This window comes from Rattus norvegicus, chromosome 4, assembly GCF_036323735.1.
Source record: "Rattus norvegicus strain BN/NHsdMcwi chromosome 4, GRCr8, whole genome shotgun sequence".
NCBI lineage: Eukaryota > Metazoa > Chordata > Mammalia > Rodentia > Muridae > Rattus > Rattus norvegicus.
The window spans coordinates 94,841,281-94,865,925 of NC_086022.1; the positions used below are offsets into that span (position 1 = coordinate 94,841,281).

A 24,645-nucleotide genomic window follows, 5' to 3' on the forward strand; every position below is an offset into this window, starting at 1 on the left:
CCCAGGTTACTGTATCCAGCAAAACTCTCAATTAACATTGATGGAGAAACCAAGATATTCCATGACAAAACCAAATTTACACAATATCTTTCTACAAATCCAGCACTACAAAGGATAATAAATGGTAAAGCCCAACATAAGGAGGCAAGCTATACCCTAGAAGAAGCAAGAAACTAATCGTCTTGGCAACAAAACAAAGAGAATGAAAGCACACAAACATAACCTCACATCCAAATATGAATATAAAGGGAAGCAATAATCACTATTCCTTAATATCTCTCAATATCAATGGCCTCAACCCCCCAATAAAAAGACATAGATTAACAAACTGGATACGCAATGAGGACCCTGCATTCTGCTGCCTACAGGAAACACACCTCAGAGACAAAGACAGACACTACCTCAGAGTGAAAGGCTGGAAAACAACTTTCCAAGCAAATGGTCAGAAGAAGCAAGCTGGAGTAGCCATTCTAATATCAAATAAAATCAATTTCCAACTAAAAGTCATCAAAAAAGATAAGGAAGGACACTTCATATTCATCAAAGGAAAAATCCACCAAGATGAACTCTCAATCCTAAATATCTATGCCCCAAATACAAGGGCACCTACATACGTAAAAGAAACCTTACTAAAGCTCAAAACACATATTGCACCTCACACAATAATAGTGGGAGACTTCAACACCCCACTCTCATCAATGGACAGATCATGGAAACAGAAATTAAACAGTGATGTCGACAGACTAAGAGAAGTCATGAGCCAAATGGACTTAACGGATATTTATAGAACATTCTATCCTAAAGCAAAAGGATATACCTTCTTCTCAGCTCCTCATGGTACTTTCTCCAAAATTGACCATATAATTGGTCAAAAAACGGGCCTCAACAGGTACAGAAAGATAGAGATAATCCCATGCGTGCTATCGGACCACCACGGCCTAAAACTGGTCTTCAATAACAAGAAGGGAAGAATGCCCACATATACGTGGAAATTGAACAATGCTCTACTCAATGATAACCTGGTCAAGGAAGAAATAAAGAAAGAAATTAAAAACTTTTTAGAATTTAATGAAAATGAAGGTACAACATACCCAAACTTATGGGACACAATGAAAGCTGTGCTAAAAGGAAAACTCATAGCGCTGAGTGCCTGCAGAAAGAAACAGGAAAGAGCATATGTCAGCAGCTTGACAGCACACCTAAAAGCTCTAGAACAAAAAGAAGCAAATACACCCAGGAGGAGTAGAAGGCAGGAAATAATCAAACTCAGAGCTGAAATCAAACAAGTAGAAACAAAAAGGACCATAGAAAGAATCAACAGAACCAAAAGTTGGTTCTTTGAAAAAATCAACAAGATAGATAAACCCTTAGCCAGACTAAAGAGAGGACACAGAGAGTGCGTCCAAATTAACAAAATTAGAAATGAAGAGGGAGACATAACTACAGATTCAGAGGAAATTCAAAAAATCATCAGATCTTACTATAAAAACCTATATTCAACAAAATTTGAAAATCTTCAGGAAATGGACAATTTCCTAGACAGATACCAGGTATCGAAGTTAAATCAGGAACAGATAAACCAGTTAAACAACCCCATAACTCCTAAGGAAATAGAAGCAGTCATTAAAGGTCTTCCAACCAAAAAGAGCCCAGGTCCAGACGGGTTTAGTGCAGAATTCTATCAAACCTTCATAGAAGACCTCATACCAATATTATCCAAACTATTCCACAAAATTGAAACAGATGGAGCACTACCGAATTCCTTCTACGAAGCCACAATTACTCTTATACCTAAACCACACAAAGACACAACAAAGAAAGAGAACTTCAGACCAATTTCCCTTATGAATATCGACGCAAAAATACTCAATAAAATTCTGGCAAACCGAATTCAAGAGCACATCAAAACAATCATCCACCATGATCAAGTAGGCTTCATCCCAGGCATGCAGGGATGGTTTAATATACGGAAAACCATCAACGTGATCCATCATATAAACAAACTGAAAGAACAAAACCACATGATCATTTCATTAGATGCTGAGAAAGCATTTGACAAAATTCAACACCCCTTCATGATAAAAGTCCTGGAAAGAATAGGAATTCAAGGCCCATACCTAAACATAGTAAAAGCCATATACAGCAAACCAGTTGCTAACATTAAACTAAATGGAGAGAAACTCGAAGCAATCCCACTAAAATCAGGGACTAGACAAGGCTGCCCACTCTCTCCCTACTTATTCAATATAGTTCTTGAAGTTCTAGCCAGAGCAATCAGACAACAAAAGGAGATCAAGGGGATACAGATCGGAAAAGAAGAAGTCAAAATATCACTATTTGCAGATGACATGATAGTATATTTAAGTGATCCCAAAAGTTCCACCAGAGAACTACTAAAGCTGATAAACAACTTTAGCAAAGTGGCTGGGTATAAAATTAACTCAAATAAATCAGTTGCCTTCCTCTATACAAAAGAGAAACAAGCCGAGAAAGAAATTAGGGAAACGACACCCTTCATAATAGACCCAAATAATATAAAGTACCTCGGTGTGACTTTAACCAAGCAAGTAAAAGATCTGTACAATAAGAACTTCAAGACACTGAGGAAAGAAATTGAAGAAGACCTCAGAAGATGGAAAGATCTCCCATGCTCATGGATTGGCAGGATTAATATAGTAAAAATGGCCATTTTACCAAAAGCAATCTACAGATTCAATGCAATCCCCATCAAAATACCAATCCAATTCTTCAAAGAGTTAGACAGAACAATTTGCAAATTCATCTGGAATAACAAAAAACCCAGGATAGCTAAAGCTATCCTCAACAATAAAAGGACTTCAGGGGGAATCACTATCCCTGAACTCAAGCAGTATTACAGAGCAATAGTGATAAAAACTGCATGGTATTGGTACAGAGACAGACAGATAGACCAATGGAATAGAATTGAAGACCCAGAAATGAACCCACACACCTATGGTCACTTGATTTTTGACAAAGGAGCCAAAACCATCCAATGGAAAAAAGATAGCATTTTCAGCAAATGGTGCTGGTTCAACTGGAGGGCAACATGTAGAAGAATGCAGATCGATCCATGCTTATCACCCTGTACAAAGCTTAAGTCCAAGTGGATCAAGGACCTCCACATCAAACCAGACACACTCAAACTAATAGAAGAAAAACTAGGGAAGCATCTGGAACACATGGGCACTGGAAAAAATTTCCTGAACAAAACACCAATGGCTTATGCTCTAAGATCAAGAATCGACAAATGGGATCTCATAAAACTGCAAAGCTTCTGTAAGGCAAAGGACACGGTGGTTAGGACAAAACGGCAACCAACAGATTGGGAAAAGATCTTTACCAATCCTACAACAGATAGAGGCCTTATATCCAAAATATACAAAGAACTCAAGAAGTCAGACCGCAGGGAAACAAATAACCCTATTAAAAAATGGGGTTCAGAGCTAAACAAAGAATTCACAGCTGAGGAATGCCGAATGGCTGAGAAACACCTAAAGAAATGTTCAACATCTTTAGTCATAAGGGAAATGCAAATCAAAACAACCCTGAGATTTCACCTCACACCAGTGAGAATGGCTAAGATCAAAAACTCAGGTGACAGCAGATGCTGGCGAGGATGTGGAGAAAGAGGAACACTCCTCCATTGTTGGTGGGATTGCAGACTGGTAAAACCATTCTGGAAATCAGTCTGGAGGTTCCTCAGAAAATTGGACATTGAACTGCCTGAGGATCCAGCTATACCTCTCTTGGGCATATACCCAAAAGATGCCTCAACATATAAAAGAGACACGTGCTCCACTATGTTCATCGCAGCCTTATTTATAATAGCCAGAAGCTGGAAAGAACCCAGATGCCCTTCAACAGAGGAATGGATACAGAAAATGTGGTACATCTACACAATGGAATATTACTCAGCTATCAAAAACAACGAGTCTATGAAATTCGTAGGCAAATGGTTGGAACTGGAAAATATCATCCTGAGTGAGCTAACCCAATCACAGAAAGACATACATGGTATGCACTCATTGATAAGTGGCTATTAGCCCAAATGCTTGAATTACCCTAGATCCCTAGAACAAACGAAACTCAAGACAGATGATCAAAATGTGAATGCTTCACTCCTTCTTTAAATGAGGAAAAAGAATACCCTTGGCTGGGAAGGGAGAGGCAAAGATTAAAACAGAGACTGAAGGAACACCCATTCAGAGCCTGCCCCACAGGTGGCCCATACATATACAGCCACCCAATTGGACAAGATGGATGAAGCAAAGAAGTGCAGACCGACAGGAGCCGGATGTAGATCGCTCCTGAGAGACACAGCCAGAATACAGCAAATACAGAGGCGAATGCCAGCAGCAAACCACTGAACTGAGAATAGGTCCCCCGTTGAAGGAATCAGAGAAAGAACTGGAAGAGCTTGAAGGGGCTCGAGACCCCAAAAGTACAACAATGTCAAGCAACCAGAGCTTCCAGGGACTAAGCCACTACCTAAAGACTATATATGGACTGACTCTGGACTCTGACCCCATAGGTAGCAATGAATATCCTAGTAAGAGCACCAGTGGAAGGGGAAGCCCTGGGTCCTGCTAAGACTGAACCCCCAGTGAACTAGACTATGGGGGGAGGGCGGCAATGGGGGGAGGGTTTGGAGGGGAACACCCATAAGGAAGGGGAGGGGAGGGGGATTTTGCCCGGAAACCGGGAAAGGGAATAACACTTGAAATGTATATAAGAAATACTCAAGTTAATAAAAATAAAAAAAATAAAAAAAATAAAAAAAAATAAAATACAGACAAGCAAAGTTACAGATACACAGGTTTTGGCATCTCACTTTTTTATAGCCCACTATATGTCTTTGAACTAATACTGTTTACTTTTGTTTTCTCGACTACTAAGAATGGGTAACTGTTAGCTCCTAAATTGTAATTATTCTTTTTTATCTGTTTGCACTTTCTCTTTCTGTTGCTTTCTTGACACCAATCCTGCTGTTCATTCTTTGCATCTTCAGTGCACTGAGCACACATCCTTCTCTTGGCTATAGTTCTTTGATGGCGGTATGCAGGGCTTCTAAACTCAGTCTACTCTATTAAGCACAAGATTTGAAGCAGTAGCTGCTTAATGGATATTAAATGGATATGTCAATGAGTGCATAAATTTTGAAAATAGGTGCATATATAAAAATGCTCCAATCAAACCAGATATTGCCACAGCAGAGCACATGTACGTCGTTTATTATAGTTTCCAGAGCTTTAATCTAATCTCACTGTGTTTACCTCTCTGGTATATTGACTCCTTGTCCTTCCAGAGAACAATGGGCCTGAGTTAGAATTTATGAATAATGACCCAAATCTGTAATGAAGCTTAAGAATAAAGCTTTTAAAACATTGATCTGGATAAGGAATGATAGGATATAATAAAAGTTTATTTAGGGAATAAAATTTAAAAGGCATGTTCATCAATAATTCATCAACTTTCCTTAAAAGGATCCTTAATATAACCACTTCTATTTAGCACTTTTAATCAATTCTAGTTGCTGCAACTAGCAAGAGATTTTGAAAACACACCTGTGAGATACATCTATTTGTATCAGTATTTACTTTAAAGTGGAATTAAATTCACTTTTGAGAAGAAATTTATCATAGTGAAAAACAATATCAATATATTGGGAATTCCCCTAACAACTAAGGCTGTGGCCAAGATAATAGGTAGTTCTCCACAAACTGTCAGAAAGTCCCCATCACTAAAGACAGCATATCTGTATAACTCAACAAGTTGGGAGAGCTTGAGCTTGTTCCTACATAGAAACCTCAACTGCATATTCTAGTGTCTGTGATCTGGAAAGGCACTCAGGAGGCTACCAGAAGTAAGAAACAATCCAAACCACAAAACCTTTGGTCTCCAATCTATAATCCCTTCAAAATAAGGTAAGACAATGGTTACACCAACCTTATGGAAGCAACTAATTGATGTCTGATTTGAATTAAGACCCATTCCATGAGCTCCAACCCACACTGACACTGCTTGTGTAACCAGGAAGAAGAGTCTAGATGGTTCAGAGATTTAATGTAAAACCAAATACTACTATTCTAAAAAAAAGTAACAATAAAATGCCTGTTAAAGATATTCTGCTGTACTCATAGATCAGTACCTTATTTGGCTATCATCAGAGAGGCTTCATCCTACAGCAGATGGGAACAAATACAGAGAACCTTAGCCATACATCACACACACACATACACACACATACACACACATACACACACACACACACACACACACACACACACACACACACACACACACACACAGAGAGAGAGAGAGAGAGAGAGAGAGAGAGAGAGAGAGAGAGAGAGATCACACAACCTTAAATGATATGTCTTCATCAAACTCCTTCCCTCAAAGCTCAGAGAACCTGCAGAAGTGGAGGGAGGAAGAATCCAGGAGACAGGAGGGATGGAGAACCTAAACAATAATGCCCTCTAAACCAGTAGCTCTCAATCTGTGGACCACGACTCTTTTGGGTGGGGATCTCATATCAGATATTCTGCATATCAGATACTAACTTTATGATTCATAACAGTACCAAAATACATTTTCAAAGTAGCAATAAAATAATTTTTTGATTAGGGGTCACCACAACATGCGGAACAGTGTTAAAGGGTTGCAACATTATGAAGGTTGAGAAACACTGCTCTAACAAGACCAAGCAGAGCTCATATGAACTTAGAGTTGGAAGCAACCACCAGAGGGCCCACATAGGTCTGCACAGGTCCCGTGTATACACACTAGAGCTTTCGGCTAGTACGTTTATGGGCTGCCTGAATGTGTTAATGAGTGGACCTCTGATTCTTGTGCCTTTTCTTGGAAATCTTTTATTTTTCTGTTGGATATACTTGTCCAACTTTGATACTATGGTTTTGCTTTATCTTATATTTTATTTTGTTATGTTTTGTTGTTATCTATTAGAAGCCTGCTCTTTTTTTAATGGGACAGAAAGAGACTAGATCCAGATGGGAAGGGAGGTGGGTGGAACTGGGAGGACTAGATTATGTTGTGTGAGATAAGTATCTATGGTTAATACAAGGCAGGAGGGAATATAAGAAAGCAAAAAAAGAAAGAAAATATAGCAATGTAGTAAGTTAAAGAATAGCTGCCGAGAGTATAAGCAAAACTGAAAGGGTGTAGCTAGTATTTCCTATCAAAATATTCATTATTACCTATAATTTATTCATATAAAGTAATGAATAAATTTATTCCTAAAAATTGTGCTATGCAATATAGTATATTTCTTTTTTTTATTAACTTGAGTATTTCTTATATACATTTCGAATGTTATTCCCTTTCCCGGTATCCGGGCAAACATCCCCCTCCCCCCTCCCCTTCCTTATGGGTTATTTCTTAATTTTTATTAGTTAAGGTTTCTCTATTCCATATTTTAATTTTTATATTTTAATCCCTCCGCAATCTCTTTTATATTCCTTACATTCCTACCTCTCCGGCTTCATGTTCTTTTTCTCTTCATTAAAAAAAACCTATTGTACAGTTTATATTGACCTGTATATGGAGCTTGCTCTGGACTGTGATTGATCTACTAGGATAACACCATAAAATAAAGTTGTCTTTCTTCCAACTTTGTAATGCTAGATAATGATTTCTATGTCCTTTTACTTTAGTTTGTAAGTATTGTAGAGAGTATTTTTGGTTTGCTTTATTTTTCTTTGTTTTGAATATTTGTTTGTATGATAAACTTATATTTAATAATAATAATAATTATATCTCTAATAATTTAATAATCACAAGTTAATATCAGTAATTTTTATTTTTGTTGCATTTTTGTCTGGTTTCGGTATCAGGGTATGAATGGTATCAGAAAAAGAATTTAGAAATCTTCCTTCGATTTTCCTTTTATGGAATAATTTGACTACTATTGTTGACTCCTCTTTGAAGGTTTGGTAGAACTGTGCACTGAATCCCATTTGCCCCAAGCTTTTATTAGTTAGAAAATTCTTAATTACTGCCTTTATCTCATTAGATGTTATGGGTCTATTTAAATTATTTACTGCATATTCATTTAACTTTGATAGGTCCTCGTTTGTGTGTGTGTGTGTGTGTGTGTGTGTGTGTGTGTGTAGAAAGAAAGAGAGAGAGAGAGAGAGAGAGAGAGAGAGAGAGAGAGAATTCTCTCAGATTTTCCATTTCATAGGACCATAGACTTAAAAAGCATGACTTCATGATTCTTTCCTTTCCCTAGGTATCCTTTGCAATGTTGCCCTTTTTATTTCTTATATTGTTAATTTGGATAACCCCATCTATCCTTAAGCAAATTATGCTAAATATTTATCAATTTTGTTCATTTTTGAAGAACCAACTATTTATTAATTCTTTGTAATTTTTCATTTCCATTTCATTAACTTGAGTTTTGAGTTTGATTATTTTTTTCCATCTGTTCTCAGTGTTCTTTTCTTTTTTCTTTTTTAAAAATATTTTTATTGGATTAATTATTTATTTACAGGCTTTTATTTTTAATATTTCAAGTATTATTAAGTTATTAATATGAAATCACTGACACTTATAGTTATAAACTTTCCTGTTCTAGTTGCCTTTTCTCTGTCTCTACGATTTTGGTAGGCTTTGTTTTCATTTACTTCCATTTCAGGAGGAGGTGTTCATTTTCTTATTGATTCCTTCTTGATGGAGTTTTCATTCAATAGTTTCCTCTCCATGAGTTTGCATATTCTCTACTAACTGTTGATATCCAGCTTTATTACCTATGTTGTCAGATGATATGCAGGATTTTATTTCACTTTTTGTGTCTATTGAGAGTTGCTTTATGTCCTACTAGGTGGTCAGTTTTGGAGAACATTCTGTAAGCTGCTGAGGAGAAGGGGTATTCTTCAGTGTTTAGGTGAAAAAGTCTGTAAATGTTTGTTTGGTCTATTTGACTTACAATGTCATTTAACTTCAGATTTTCTCTAGATTTTATAAGAATGAGTGATGGTGAGAGGAAGGTCTTAAACTTACATATTTTCTTAAACTTACATTATTATGGAAAATCTGTGATTTTAGAGCTGGTGATTTGCTTTTTAATGAAATTGGTTGTCTCTGAGTTTATTGTGAAAATGTTTGGGATTGTAGTATGTTCTTAGTATATTTGATGAGTTTGGCACATTCTTTCTTATCACGTCTGACAAGTTTTGTTCTGAAACCTTTTTTAATTTATTTTGTATTACTTTTATTGTTTTATAATCCAGCCGTTCCTCCCTTCCCACTCCCCTTTCCACATTTCCTCATCCCATTTCTCCTCCCCACTGTCTCCAGGAGGATGTCACCTCACCAATCCTCCCCTCTCCCTGGAGCCTCAAATCTTTTGAAGGTTAAGAGCATCTTCTCCTACTGAGGCCAGACCAGGCAGTCCTCTGCTATATGTGTGTCGGGGTCCTAGGACTAGATCCTGTATACTGACTGCCTGGTTGGTGGCTCAATGTCTGAGAGATCTCAGAGGTCCATATTAGTTGAGACTGCTGATCCTCCTACAGGGTCACCCTCCTCTGCAGCTTCTTCTAGCCTCTCCCTAATTGAACCTAGGGAGTCTCCAACTTTAATCCAATGGTTGGATGTAAGTATCTGCTTCTGTCTCAGTCAGCTGCTGGTTGGCCTTCTCAGAGGACAGCCATAGTAGGCCCCTGTCTCTAAGCGCACCATAGCATCAGTAATAGTGCTAGGACTTGAAGCCTTCCCTTGAGATGGGTCCAAAGTTGGGATGGTTACTGGACTGCCTTTCCCTCTGTTTCTTCTCTAGTTTTGTCCCTACAGGTTTTATAAACAGGAACAAATTTGGGTCAGATTTTTGAATGTGGGTTAACAAACCCATTCCTCCACTTGATGTCCTGTCTTTCTACTGGAGGTGGACTCTATAAGCTTCCTCTCCTTACTGTTGGGCATTTCATCTAAGGCCCCACTCTTTGAAACCAGGGAGTCTCTCAATTCCCGGGTCTCTGATACATTTTAGAGGGTCCCACATCTTCCACCTCCTCAGGTTGCATATTTCCATTCATTCTGCTGGCTCTCAGAGCTTCACTTCTGCTCCCCCCCCATAACTAATCATGTTCTCCTTTTCCCCTACCCCTTTCCTCTCCCACCCAGGTCCCATCTTTCCTCTATTCCCTGTGATTTCTTCTCCCTTCCAAGTGGGATTGAAACATCCTTACTTGGGCCCTTTGGCTTCTTAAGTTCTGTGCATTCTGTCTAGGTATTCTTTATTTTTTGGCTAATAGTCACTTACTAGAGAGTACATACCATGCATTTTCTTTTGGGTGAGAGTTACCTCCCTCAGGATGTTATTTTCTAGTCCCATGCATTTGCCTGCAAAACTCAGGATGGCCTTGTTCTTAATAGCTAAATAGTATTCCATTGTGTGAATGAACCACATTTTCTATATCCATTCTTCATTTGTGGGCCATCTAAATTGTTTCTGGCTTCTGGTTATTACAAATAGGGCTGCTATGAACATAGTGTAGGGTGTGTCTCTGCGGTATGATGAGGCATCTTTGGGTATATGCCCAAGAGTAGTATAGGTGGGTCTTCAGGTAGATTTATTTCCAGTTTTCTGAGGAACCTCCAGATTGATTTCCAGAGTGGTTGTACCAGTTTGCAATCCCACTAGTAGTGGAAGAGTGTTTCTCTTTCTATACATCCTTGCCAACATGTTCCATCATCTGGGTTTTTGAGGGACTTGCTCCAGAGGGCTTCTAATTAGGTGAGACCCTGCAGCAGAGGGACATAGGGAAGTGAATGTCAGGTAGGTAGGCCAGTGGATTTGCTCTGGGATTTTCTGCCCATAACTGTGATTTGTTCTACAGGTTCAGACTGCAAAGTCCCAGATCTTTGTAGTGGACAAGGTGCCTGATAAATGGACAGGCAGGAGATGGTATTGGGTCTGGAAGAGTCTAACTCACTTTCTAAGTGGAACTTCAGACAGTCTGATAACCCAGTGATGTGAAAATTTATTCCTTTTTTCTAGTGATTAAATTGCTTCTTCACCTAAAAGAGTTTTAGATTATGTAGGTTCATGAAACCACAGAATTCTCTAGGCTAAAGAGTTCCGTCTTTCATGAATGATTTTTAGAGCTTATAGCTTACACTGGAACAAGCTTCAAATGAAGAAATAAGTTCAGATTTTTTAATCATCACTTAAACCATGATGCAAGATTTGCAAGGCCCTATTAATTATTAGACGTTGATACATGCTCCTCATATTTGATATTAATTTATAATTTTCATAATCTTTTCTACTTCTTTTTTTTAATTAACTTGAGTATTTCTTATTTACATTTCGAGTGTTATTCCCTTTCCCGGTTTCTAGGCAAACATCCCCCTCCCCCCTCCCCTTCCTTATGGGTGTTCCCCTCCCCATCCTCCCCCCATTGCCGCCCTCCCCCCAACAAGCACGTTCAGTGGGGGTTCAGTCTTAGCAGGACCCAGGGCTTCCCCTTCCACTGGTGCTCTTACTGGGATATTCATTGCTACCTATGAGGTCAGAGTCCAGGGTCAGTCCATGTATAATCTTTGGGTAGTGGCTTAGTCCCTGGAAGCTCTGGTTGCTTGGCATTGTTGTTCATAAGGGGTCTCGAGCCCCTTCGAGCTCTTCCAGTTCTTTCTCTGATTCCTTCAATGGGGTCCTGTTCTCAATTCAGTAGTTTGCTGCTGGCATTCGCCTCTGTATTTGCTGTATTCTGGCTGTGTCTCTCAGGAGAGATCTACATCCGGTTCCTGTCAGCCTGCCCTTCTTTGCTTCATCCATCTTGTCTAATTAGATGGCTGTATATGTACGGGCCACATGTGGGGCAGGCTCTGAATGGGTGTTCCTTCTGTGTCTGTTTTAATCTTTGCCTCTCTATTCCCTGCCAAGAGTATTCTTGTTCCCCTTTTAAAGAAGGAGTGAAGCATTCACATTTTGATCATCCGTCTTGAGTTTCATTTGTTCTAGGCATCTAGGGTAATTCAAGCATTTGGGCTAATAGCCACTTATCAATGAGTGCATACCATGTGTGTTTTTCTGTGATTGGGTTACCTCACTCAGGATGATATTTTCCAGTTCCAACCATTTGCCTTCGAATTTCATAAAGTCATCGTTTTTGAGGGCTGAGTAATATTCCATTGTGTAGATGTATCACGTTTTCTGTATCCATTCCTCTGTTGAAGGGCATCTGGGTTCTTTCCACCTTCTGACTATTATAAATAAGGCTGCTTTGAACATATTGGAGCATGTGTCTTTTTTTTTTTACATTTTATTTTTTTTATTAACTTGAGTATTTCTTATATACATTTCGAGTGTTATTCCCTTTCCCGGTATCCGGGCAAACATCCCCCTCCCCCCTCCCCTTCCTTATGGGTGTTCCCCTCCCAACCCTCCCCCCATTGCCGCCCTCCCGCCACCAGTCTAGTTCACTGGGGGTTCAGTCTTAGCAGGACACAGGGCTTCCCCTTCCACTGGTGCTCTTACTAGGATATTCATTGCTACCTATGAGGTCAGAGTCCAGGATCAGTCCATGTATAGTCTTTAGGTAGTGGCTTAGTCCCTGGAGCTCTGGTTGCTTGGCATTGTTGTACATATGGGGTCTCGAGCCCCTTCAAGCTCTTCCAGTTCTTTCTCTGATTCCTTCAACAGGGGTCCTATTCTCAGTTCAGTGGTTTGCTGCTGGCATTCGCCTCTGTATCTGCTATATTCTGGCTGTGTCTCTCAGGAGCGATCTACATCCGGCTCCTGTCTTTTTTATATGTTGGGGCATCATTTGGGTATATGCCCAAGAGAGGTATAGCTGGATCATCAGGCAGTTCAATGTCCAATTTTCTGAGGAACCTACAGACTGATTTCCAGAATGGTTGTACCAGTCTGCAATCCCACCAACAATGGAGGAGTGTTCCTCTTTCTCCGCATCCTCGCCAGCATTTGCTGTCACCTGAGTTTTTGATCTTATCCATTCTCACTGGTCTGAGGTGAAATCTCAGGGTTGTTTTGATTTGCATTTCCTTTATGAATAAAGATGTTGAACATTTCTTTAGGTGTTTCTCAGCCATTCGGCATTCCTCAGCTGTGAATTCTTTGTTTAGCTCTGAACCCCATTTTTTAATACGGTCATTTGTCTCCCTGTGGTCTAACTTCTTGAGTTCTTTGTATATTTTGGATATAAGGCCTCTATCTGTTGTAGGATTGGTAAAGATCTTTTCCCAATCTGTTGGCTGCCGTTTTGTCCTAACCACAGTGTCCTTTGCCTTACAGAAGCTTTGCAGTTTTATGAGATCCCATTTGTTGATTCTTGATCTTAGAGCATAAGCCATTGGTGTTTTGTTCAGGAAATTTTTTCCAGTGCCCATGTGTTCCAGATGCTTCCCTAGTTTTTCTTGTATTAATTTGAATGTATCTGGTTTGATGTGGAGGTCCTTGATCCACATGGACTTAAGCTTTGTACAGCGTGATAAGCGTGGATCAATCTGCATTCTTCTACATGTTGACCTCCAGTTGAACCAGCACCATTTGCTGAAAATGCTATCTTTTTTCCATTGGATGGTTTTGGCTCCTTTGTCAAAAATCAAGTGCCCATAGGTGTGTGAGTTCATTTCTGGGTCTTCAATTCTGTACCACTGGTCTATCTGTCTGTCTCTGTACCAATACCATGCAGTTTTTATCACTATTGCTCTGTAATACTGCTTGAGTTCAGGGATAGTGATTCCCCCTGAAGTCCTTTTATTGTTGAGGATAGTTTTTGCTATTCTGGGTTTTCTGTTATTCCAGATGAATTTGCAAATTATTCTGTCTAGCTCTTTGAAGAATTGGATTGGTATTTTGATGGGGATTGCATTGAATCTGTAGATCGCTTTTGGTAAAATGGCCATTTTTACTATATTAATCCTGCCAATCCATGAGCATGGGAGATCTTTCCATCTTCTGAGGTCTTCTTCAATTTCTTTCTTCAGAGTCTTGAAGTTTTTATTGTACAAATCTTTTACTTGCTTGGTTAAAATCACACCGAGGTACTTTATATTATTTGGGTCTATTATGAAGGGTGTCGTTTCCCTAATTTCTTTCTCGGTTTGTTTCTCTTTTCTGTTGACAAAGGCTACTGATTTATTTGAGTTAATTTTATACCCAGCCACTTTGCTGAAGTTGTTTATCAGCTTTAGTAGTTCTCTGGGGGAACTTTTGGGATCACTTAAATATACTATCATATCATCTGCAAATAGTGATATTTTGACTTCTTCTTTTCCGATCTGTATCCCCTTTACCTCCTTTTGTTGTCTGATTGCTCTGGCTAGAACTTCAAGAACTATATTGAATAAGTAGGGAGAGAGTGGGCAGCCTTGTCTAGTCCCTGATTTTAGTGGGATTGCTTCAAGTTTCTCTCCATTTAGTTTAATGTTAGCAACTGGTTTGCTGTATATGGCTTTTACTATGTTTAGGTATGGGCCTTAATTCCTATTCTTTCCAGAACTTTTATCATGAAGGGGTGTTGAATTTTGTCAAATGCTTTCTCAGCATCTAATGAAATGATCTTGTGGTTTTGTTCTTTCAGTTTGTTTATATAATGGATCACTTTGATGATTTTCCTTATATAAAACCATCCCTGCATGCCTGGGATGAAGCCTACTTGATCATGGTGGATGATTGTTTTGATGTGCTCTTGGATTCGGTTTGCCAGAATTTTATTGAGTAATTTTGCGTCAATATTCATAAGGGAAATTGGTCTGAAGTTCTCTTTTTTTTTGGGTCTTTGTATGGTTTAGGTATAAGAGTAATTGTGGCTTCATAGAAGGAATTCGGTAGTGCTCCATCTGTTTCAATTTTGTGGAATAGTTTGAATAATATTGGTATGAGTTCTTCTATGAAGGTCTGATAGAATTCTGCACTAAACCCGTCTGGACACGGGCTCTTTTTGGTTGGGAGACCTTTAATGACTGCTTCTATTTCCTTAGGCGTTATGGGGTTGTTTAACTGGTTTATCTGTTCCTGATTTAACTTCGGTACCTGGTATCTGTCTAGGAAATTGTCCATTTCCTGTAGATTTTCAACTTTTGTTGAATATAGGCTTTTATAGTTAGATATGATGATTTTTCGAAATTCCTCTGAATCTGTAGTTATGTCTCCCTTTTCATTTCTGATTTTGTTAATTTGGACACACTCTCTGTGTCCTCTCTTTAGTCTGGCTAAGGGTTTATCTATCTTGTTGATTTTCTCAAGGAACCGACTTTTGGTTCTGTTGATTCTTTCTATGGTCCTTTTTGTTTCTACTTGGTTGATTTCAGCTCTGAGTTTGAATATTTCCTGCCTTTTACTCCTCCTGGGTGTATCTGCTTCTTTTTGTTCTAGAGCTTTTAGGTGTGCTGTCAAGGTGCTGACATATGCTCTTTCCTGTTTCTTTCTGCAGGCACTCAGCGCTATGAGTTTTCCTCTTAGCACAGCTTTCATTGTGTCCCATAAGTTTGGGTATGTTGTACCTTCATTTTCATTAAATTCTAAAAAGTCTTTAATTTCTTTCTTTATTTCTTCCTTGACCAGGTTATCATCGAGTAGAGCATTGTTCAATTTCCACGTATATGTCGGCATTCTTCCCTTATTGTTATTGAAGACCAGCTTTAGGCTGTGGTGGTCTGATAGCACTCATGGGATTATTTCTATCTTTCTGTACCTGTTGAGGCCCGTTTTTTGACCAATTATATGGTCAATTTTGGAGAAAGTACCATGAGGAGCTGAGAAGAAGGTATATCCTTTTGCTTTAGGATAGAATGTTCTATAAATATCTGTTAAGTCCATTTGGCTCATGACTTCTCTTAGTCTGCATACGTCTCTACTTAATTTCTGTTTCCATGATCTGTCCATTGATGAGAGTGGGGTGTTGAAATCTCCTACTATTATTGTGTGAGGTGCAATGTGTGTTTTGAGCTTTAGTAAGGTTTCTTTTACGTATGTAGGTGCCCTTGTATTTGGGGCATAGATATTTAGAATTGAGAGTTCATCTTGGTAGATTTTTCCTTTGATGAATATGAAGTATCCTTCCTTATCTTTTTTGATGAATTTTAGTTGAAAATTGGTTTTATTTGATATTAGAATGGCTACTCCAGCTTTTTTCTTCCGACCATTTGCTTGGAAAGTTGTTTTCCAGCCTTTCACTGTGAGGTAGTGTCTGTCTTTGTCTCTGAGGTGTGTTTCCTGTAGGCAGCAGAATGCAGGGTCCTCGTTGCGTATCCAGTTTGTTAATCTATGTCTTTTTATTGGGGAGTTGAGGCCATTGATGTTGAGAGATATTAAGGAATAGTGATTATTGCTTCCTGTTATATTCATATTTGGATATGAGGTTATGTTTGTGTGCTTTTCTTCTCTTTGTTTTGTTGCCAAGGCGATTAGTTTCTTGCTTCTTCTAGGGTATAGCTTGCCTCCTTATGTTGGGCTTTACCATGTATTATCCTTTGTAGTGCTGGATTTGTAGAAAGATATTGTGTAAATTTGGTTTTGTCATGGAATATCTTGGTTTCTCCATCTATGTTAATTGAGAGTTTTGCAGGATACAGTAACCTGGGCTGGCATTTGTGTTCTCTTAGGGTCTGTATGACATCAGTCCAGGATCTTCTGGCCTTCATAGTTTCTGGCGAGAAGTCTGGTGTGATTCTGATGGGTCTGCCTTTATATGTTACTTGATCTTTTTCCCTTACTGCTTTTAATATTCTTTCTTTATTGTGTGCGTTTGGTGTTTTGACTATTATGTGACGGGAGGAGGTTCTTTTCTGGTCTAATCTATTTGGAGTTCTGTAGGCTTCTTGTATGCCTATGGGTATCTCTTTCTTTACGTTAGGGAAGTTTTCTTTTATGATTTTGTTGAAGATATTTACTGGTCCTTTGAGCTGGGAGTCTTCACTCTCTTCTATACCTATTATCCTTAGGTTTGTTCTTCTCATTGAGTCCTGGATTTCCTGTATGTTTTGGACCAGTAGCTTTTTCCGCTTTACGTTATCTTTGACAGTTGAGTCAATGATTTCTATGGAATCTTCTGCTCCTGAGATTCTCTCTTCCATCTCTTGTATTCTGTTAGTGAAGCTCGTATCTACAGCTCCTTGTCTCTTCTTGTGGTTTTTCTATATCCAGGGTTGTTTCCATGTGTTCTTTCTTGATTGCTTCTACTTCCATTTTTAATTCCTTCAACTGTTTAATTGTGTTTTCCTGGAATTCTTTCAGGGATTTTTGTGACTCCTTTCTATGGGCTTCTACTTGTTTATTTATGTCTTCCTGGAATTCTTTTAGAGATTTTTGCGATTCCTCTCTGTAGTCTTCTACTTGTTCTCTAAGGGAGTTCTTCACGTCTTTCTTGAAGTCCTCCAGCATCGTGATCAAATATGATTTTGAAACTAGATCTTGCTTTTCTGGTGTGTTTGGATATTCCGTGTTTGCTTTGGTGGGAGAATTGGGCTCCAATGATGCCATGTAATCTTGGTTTCTATTGCTTGGGTTCCTGCACTTGCCTCTTGCCATCAGATTATCTCTAGTGTTACTTTGTTCTGCTATTTCTGACAGTGGCTAGACTGTCCTATAATCCTTTGTTTCAGTAGTGCTGTAGACCTGTTTTCCTGTTTTCTTTCAGCCAGTTATGGGGACAGAGTGTTCTGCTTTCGGGCGTGTAGTTTTTCCTATCTACAGGTCTTCAGCTGTTCCTGTGGGCCTGTGTCTTGAGGCTCAAGTTTGCTCATGGGGTGTTGCTTATGAGCTCTCTGCGGCAGCAGCCACCAGGAAGATCTGTGCCACCCTTTACGGGAGCTTCCGTGCACCAGGGTTCCAGATGGCGTTTGGTGTTTTCCTCTGGAATCAGTAATGTGTGCAGAGTGCAGTCTCTTCTGGTTTCCCAGGCATGTCTGCCTCTCTGAAGGTTTAGCTCTCCCTCCCATGGGATTTGGGTGCAGAGAACTTCTTTTCTACTTCTTATTACCTGACTGGCTATTTCAAAATGTTTGCCACATGTAGTCCCTGATTCGTCCTTTATTCTGTATAAACCCAAGTGTAGAGTATAATGCTTTAACAATTGTTCAGGAGTTATATTTTATTTTCATTATATTTATTTATCTATTTATTAATGTTGGTGGGAAGAGGGCAGTGTATACTCCCCCACACTATTGAGGAAGTCAGAGGAAAACCCATGAGAATCACCTCCTCCTTCTACCATGTATGTATTTAAGGTTGAACTCAGGTTGTGAGGCAAATGTCTTCACTTACTCAGCTTGTTTGTATGGCCTGAAAGTTTTACTATAAACTTTAAAGTGTATAGAGAATCTCCTATCAAGATGGGATGTGTTTTACACATAATATTACACATTACAATCTTGTATCATATAATATCATTAAGAGTAAAAAAGTCAATAATATAGCAAAGTGTGATTTGTTCTCAGGAGATTTAATCTACTAATCTAATAATCAACCATTAGTCATCATGATGACTCAGTAGCTCAATGAAAAGGTTGGAATTTATTTTTTTAATGTATTAGTCATCCAAAAAAGGCAACTCTAGTCTGGTACAACAGCTCAAGTATCAGAGATACAGCTCTCTGTCTTGTTTCTCTGTAGCATTCAGGCTAATCTCCAGGGCACCAGCCATTTTATGCTTATTCAAGCTAGAAATTCACAGGAAGACAGCAAGAACTGGTGCACATATCAAATGGCTTATAGTGCATTAGCTGGAATTAGTCACATAGCTACACTAAGCGTTATAGAGAGCCATAGGCTGCATTAATTCTTAGTAGTTCTAAATGTTAGGGAGAATTATAACTACATAAAAGGAGTGGGGACCCTTAACTGTCTTTTACTGTTACTGTCTATTTTCTGACTGATCTGATGCTAAGACAATATATCTTTAAAATAAATACATGGATAAAACTTTTAAAGAGAAGACACAGTGGTAATTTCAGAAGCCATAATGGCAAATGCAGGATATATACCAAGATGCCAAGGTATCCATGTTGTTAGGGAACATCAAAGTGCTGATTTTCTGGGTATAAAATACCTGCTTATATATTCTCAACATTTTAAAAGGCATCACTATCAGTAAATGAAGCTTCTTGACCCTGAGAATGAAAACTTTTCTCCAGGTAATTTTTGAGTATTCCCAAAATAGAGACAATGTTTTACAGGGTGTTCACTTCTGTCTTCTGAAAAAGAGCAAAAGCAAAATATTATTGTTTACATCAAGGATGGCTTCTTTGTGTGTCTTGATAGGAAAATGATTCAAGGTGGAAATTTTTCTATATACTGGCTTCTACTCAAGTTGTGCCCCAAGTACTGCATGGACTATTTATACTAACAACGGATATCCATACATTTTAATGTGTTTGAATTATTTCCTCAAAAGTTTAGAATATTAAGTAATAAATTGTTGAATTTTCTGTCATCTGCCAACGTGTTTCAAAACAACTGCACACTTAACACTTGTTCTAAACTGAAAGTAGCCAATGTGTTCGTTCTACATGGAGCAAAGTGAGATTTAGGAGAGGGTACTCGTGAGCTATTCTGAAGCCATAGGTTTGACACTCAGTATTACATAGACTGGGAATAGTGGTTGAGTCCTGTAACTCCAACACTCTGGAGGAGGACCAGGAGGATGGTAAATTCAAGGTCATCCTGGGATACACAAGAACTATACCAAATTAAATAAAATTAAAAATAAAAGAATGTGAAAAGATGAAAGAGGTAGGGTATGAAACCAGTTTGCCAATTTTGCTAAATTAGTTCATCAAAAAGGTGACTTTTTAAAGAGTAGTTATAATAGGGAAGCTGTTTTTCTAATGAAATATGTTTATATCAAAGTTATAAAACTACTTGCCAAATAACTCCTAGTATGCATGGCATTTTAGATTTTATTCAACTATATATTTTGAATATTTGCTATGTTTAGAGTTGTGCAAATGTTAATGTTTTAATTTATTTTCACACAGGCGGAGAAAATGTCTAATGGAGACAGTAAAATCATAGCTTCTTAAAATCAGTTACGCTATTGATGAATCTTAAGTTGTGCCCAAGTAGCAGGAACAGGAAATTGTGTTCTTGAAAAGTTTAGCTACTTCGTCTCTGTTGTGCTCTAACAGTGATGAGCTGAGGGATGACAGGAAACGAGTGATTAGGCCCAGTTCAGTAACATGGTGCATCAATGATGTATAAGTCCTATTCCCAAGTTAATTGTTTCAAAGCATGAAATGGCATTTAGACTTTGTCAGCTAGACTCTTTAAAGAATAAATTGTTGTTTTTAGGGAGCAATGTTTATTGACATTAAGATTTTTTTCCATGTAGGAGGAGCCTTTTGTAATGGTCTCTGAAAATGTCTTGGGAAAACCGAAGAAATACCAGGGCTTCTCCATTGATGTTTTAGATGCCCTATCTAACTATCTGGGTTTTAACTATGAAATTTATGTTGCACCGGACCACAAATATGGAAGCCCACAAGAAGATGGGACATGGAATGGACTAGTAGGAGAACTTGTTTTTAAGGTAAGAATATATTTATCTTGTACCCCAAACTTCAGCTGTAATCCATGAAAGCTATTTTCATAGAAAGAGCTTGATATAAATATTTGATTGTGATAGTTAGTCCAACAGATTCATCCAGTCCTACTTAATGAATGCTGTGAAAAGAAAACTGCATGGTAAAATAAAATTTGCATTTATGCATCTCCCATAACAGAAAAGGACACTAGCAATCTTTATTCTTTGTGTTGGCCTTCTACCTGTTGCATTATGTTAGTCTCCTTAGGATTTTCTAATGTAGCCTGTTTTTGGGGTCTGTCAGTTATTTGAGGGGAGTTTATACGTATATTTTTGCCTCATTTGTTTGCCTGTTCTATATCAAAATTCTATTATTTGACACATTAGCTGTTAGCATTCTTTTAGAACTCCTGTGGTTTGTGAATTGAAGTAACCTCTCAATGACTATGTCATGTAATAACAGTCCTAACCTGCGGCAGTACCTATTCCCAACAGAGGATCACCCTCCAGTATTCTGCCTACTTTTCAGTAGCATGAAGTGAGAGATAAACTGTACAAGGTTGTGGGAAAATGTGGAGGTGGGGGGATAACATTTTATACACACAGACACACAGGCTTGAGAGGACACACACACATTTCCATACATACATATGAACATACATATATATGTACATACATACACATATACACATATACATATATACATACATATTCTGATGAAGGAAAGAAAGAAAAAGATAATTGAAGAGTAAGTGTTCATGTAGATTTATTTGCTCTTAGATATATACAGAATTGAATATGATTAGGCAAGAGGGAAAAAGAAGAATTTAATGTAGAAAAAGAAGTGAATGTGTAAAACATAAACTCCCCACATATATTAGGCATTAGTTTGAGAAATGGTTTTGATGAGAGAAAGTTGTTGCTGTGTCTTTGAAATATACAGTTAAGTGTTTGGAAGTTGAGGCATATCATTCCTTCAATTTCTTGACAAAAATACGCCATGCAATATGCTGACTGTGATATTAGCAGGCATTATCTAAGAGTCTACAAGAGGCCAAGGTGGGACACAACTTTAATCCCAGTATTCAGGAGGTAAAGGAAGAAAGATGTCTGTGAGTATCAGGCCAGTTTAGTCAACATAGTGATTCCTAAATCAAGTGAGGCTACATACAGAGACAGTATGTCTAAATAGACAGACAGACAGACAGACAGACAGACAGACAGACAAACGGATGAGTCCTGGAGAATATTGAAAGAGTGAACTAGTTAACAAGGGGTTTGAGAGGTCATGGTGCTGAGGAAGAAACTGGTTTTTCTTACTTTTCAGATCATCAACAGAGGCCCATTGTCCATCTGATGGGTTTAGACATTAAAGCGCATCATGTCTTGAATATACTAAGGCAATCAGGAAAACGTTAATCCCTTCTTCTTATACTCTTTCACCTGAAAATTCTTTGATTTACTCTGTTATTCTATGGGCAACCTAACAGCTTTGATTTGAAATGGATACTAGTCATGGTTAGCAGTTATGCATTTACTTAAGAGAGTTTTATCTTAAGACAACCTTTAAGGCCTCTCTGAATCACAATATCTGTTTCTCTTCATTACTCTCTCTTCTATTTCCATATCCTATGTATCTACATGCATGTGTATAAATCTAAATTATTGTTACACTTATTTATGTGCATGAGGTAGTGCTATGTGTAACAGTAAATGTGAAGAGGCCAAAGGACAACTTGAGGAAATCATTTTACTCCTTGAAATGCATGGGTCCCAGAGATTGAACTTACATTGTCAAGCTTGATAACAAATGCCTTTATATATCAGACCAACTTACAGACCTAAATCTAAACTCTGCATATGGGCATTCTTCTTCATGGCTAAGGACAGTTCTGTCGTGCATGTGCAGATCGTTTTCTCTATCCTGTCATGTGGTGTGGAACATCGGAGTTAGTTTTCTATCATAGCCATTGGGAACATTGCAGAGAACACTGTCAGTGCAGTAGTCTGAACGAGCTAATCCCTCTGGAGTGAAAGACATAGCATGGCATTTCAGTCAGCGTGGAGAATATGATCTTCTAAAGCTTCTGAATAATTTGCCCTACCAACTTGCCTTCTGGTCTCATCTGTTTCTGTTAGTCACTGTGTCCCAGGCTACAGTCTTTAATCTTTCTCACCTTAGTAAGACCTGCTCCTGCATCCATCCGTGTTCTCCGAATTCATCCTTTCTGCATGCTACTTGCTTTTCAGTGTCTGTTCAAAGTTGTCGACGGAAGCCTTCCATGGTCACTGGATCTGAAGGAGCAATGTCAATGCTGTACGCTATCTTCTTCCTTTCTTTTCTCTTGTTCTTTCCTTTTCTAAAAGTAAAACCCTTTTTAAACTTATCTACCTGATCATTGTACTACTCCATATTAAGTTGTAAGGTAATTTGAGATTTCTTTGGGTATTGTTAAAGTTTCAATATTTAAGAAATGAAATCAGTGATGTCACCATACAGCATTAGGTGACATCTTAATTATGCCTCTGTGATTATTTTTTGTTTTCTACCAACTACCTGCTAAGTTTTACTTTATTTTCATTTTTATGATAAGACTAATTTTTTTACCTTTTCTCCTAGTATTTTAGGCATTTAGCATATTCTATTCTGTCACTCCCACCTCTCTGAAATTGACTTGAGAGTGATAACCCTGACTAGAACTGGGGAAAATAGAAAAAGACATACTGAGAAGAGTATTCTGAATGTTGAGTAAAGACTAACACTTTACAGTTCAGTATCGGTAGACACATAGAAGCCAAGTATCGGTCAACATTTTACGGGTGTTGATGCCTTAAGTCCTTATAATCATTCCATAAAGTAGAAATAACTGCTCTTCCTATGATATGAATAAAAATGAACAAGGCAATGGGAGTTTTAAAAGCTTGGTCAAAGTCAAACAGCTAATAAGAGAACTAGAATTTGAGCCAGTGGTTGGCTCTAGAGCTGTGGATTGTCCTCCTCAGAGCCATCCAAACAGAAAGTGAAATAAGTAATTTGATATAAGAGTCTGGAGTTCAGATATAGGATCTGGAATGGTCATACATTTGAGGCTCATCAGCATATAGATGGAATTTAAATTGCCCCTCTGCCTTTCTTTGCCCCATTTCTCTTCTGTCTTCAATCTCCTCTACATCTTTGCTCCTTTCCACTGCTTGAAAAGGCATTCTCATCTCAAATATAATCTTTCTGTATTTTCTAAGTTAAATTAATTAGGTGCCTTTGGTTGCAAATGACAATCCAATTGAAGTGAAAAGATAATTTAATGGCTCACAAAGCTAAGCTGCCAGGGACAAGATCCAGGCACATTTCATCAGGCCTTGGACTTGCTTTTTCTCTTGCAGCCCTGCTTCTTGGTGTAGTCCCAGTTCTCATGCAGTCTCTCCTGTCTTGGCAGCAGGGTGACTTTGAGCAGTTCCAGGGTTAGGTTTCAGCCTCTCATCTATCCCAATATAAACATTAGTGTTCTTTTGCCAATAGCTCTGATTCAGAACCTCAGCCTGAATACACACTGGCTCTGACCATAAACTATTGTATCCAAAAGGTGGCACTGTCCCCAGTAACAGACAAACACAGCATGCCAGTTTCCACCACCAAGATAGGCACCAAGAATGGCTCTGTATAATACATCAGTGCTTCCCAAGATAAAAGATTGCCCAATTGGAGGTAGGGGAAATGGTCAAGAAGCAAAATACTGCCCATTTTTATGTGAAAGGGTAATTATCACAATCATAGAAAAACTATCAACAGTTACATGTGCACAAAGCAGTAAATCAAAAGTTACAATGAGCATATTAATTAGGTTACAAGTAATAGGTTGTAAAATGTTTACAATCCACGATGGAGATTTGTCAGTGTTGACACTTGACAGGTGTATGAAGAGGTTGTAAGATTCGTAATAAAGTTTTAAACCACAGATAAAAATAAAGTCTCCAAAGAAAAACTGATATGCAGGATACACAGAAGGAAATCTATTGCATTGGAGTAGGGAATTTAATAATTCAATGGCACAGTAGGAGATAAATATGATTGATTTTATAAAGAAAAGGAACAACTTGTATTAGACCTTTAGTTAGA

At 38.3% G+C, this 24,645-nt stretch overlaps 1 protein-coding gene across 3 annotated transcripts in view; it reads left to right on the forward strand.

Annotated features, from left to right (window-relative positions):
- Grid2 (glutamate ionotropic receptor delta type subunit 2) overlaps positions 1 to 24,645 on the forward strand; it is a 1,477,190-nt gene that overhangs the window by 1,096,116 nt on the left and 356,429 nt on the right. For all 3 annotated transcript variants that reach the window (NM_024379.2, XM_017592903.3, XM_039108399.2), the window contains exon 10: positions 20,340 to 20,537. In NM_024379.2, coding sequence (NP_077355.2) covers positions 20,340 to 20,537 — 198 coding nt within the window. The remainder of the gene's footprint in view (positions 1 to 20,339; positions 20,538 to 24,645) is intronic.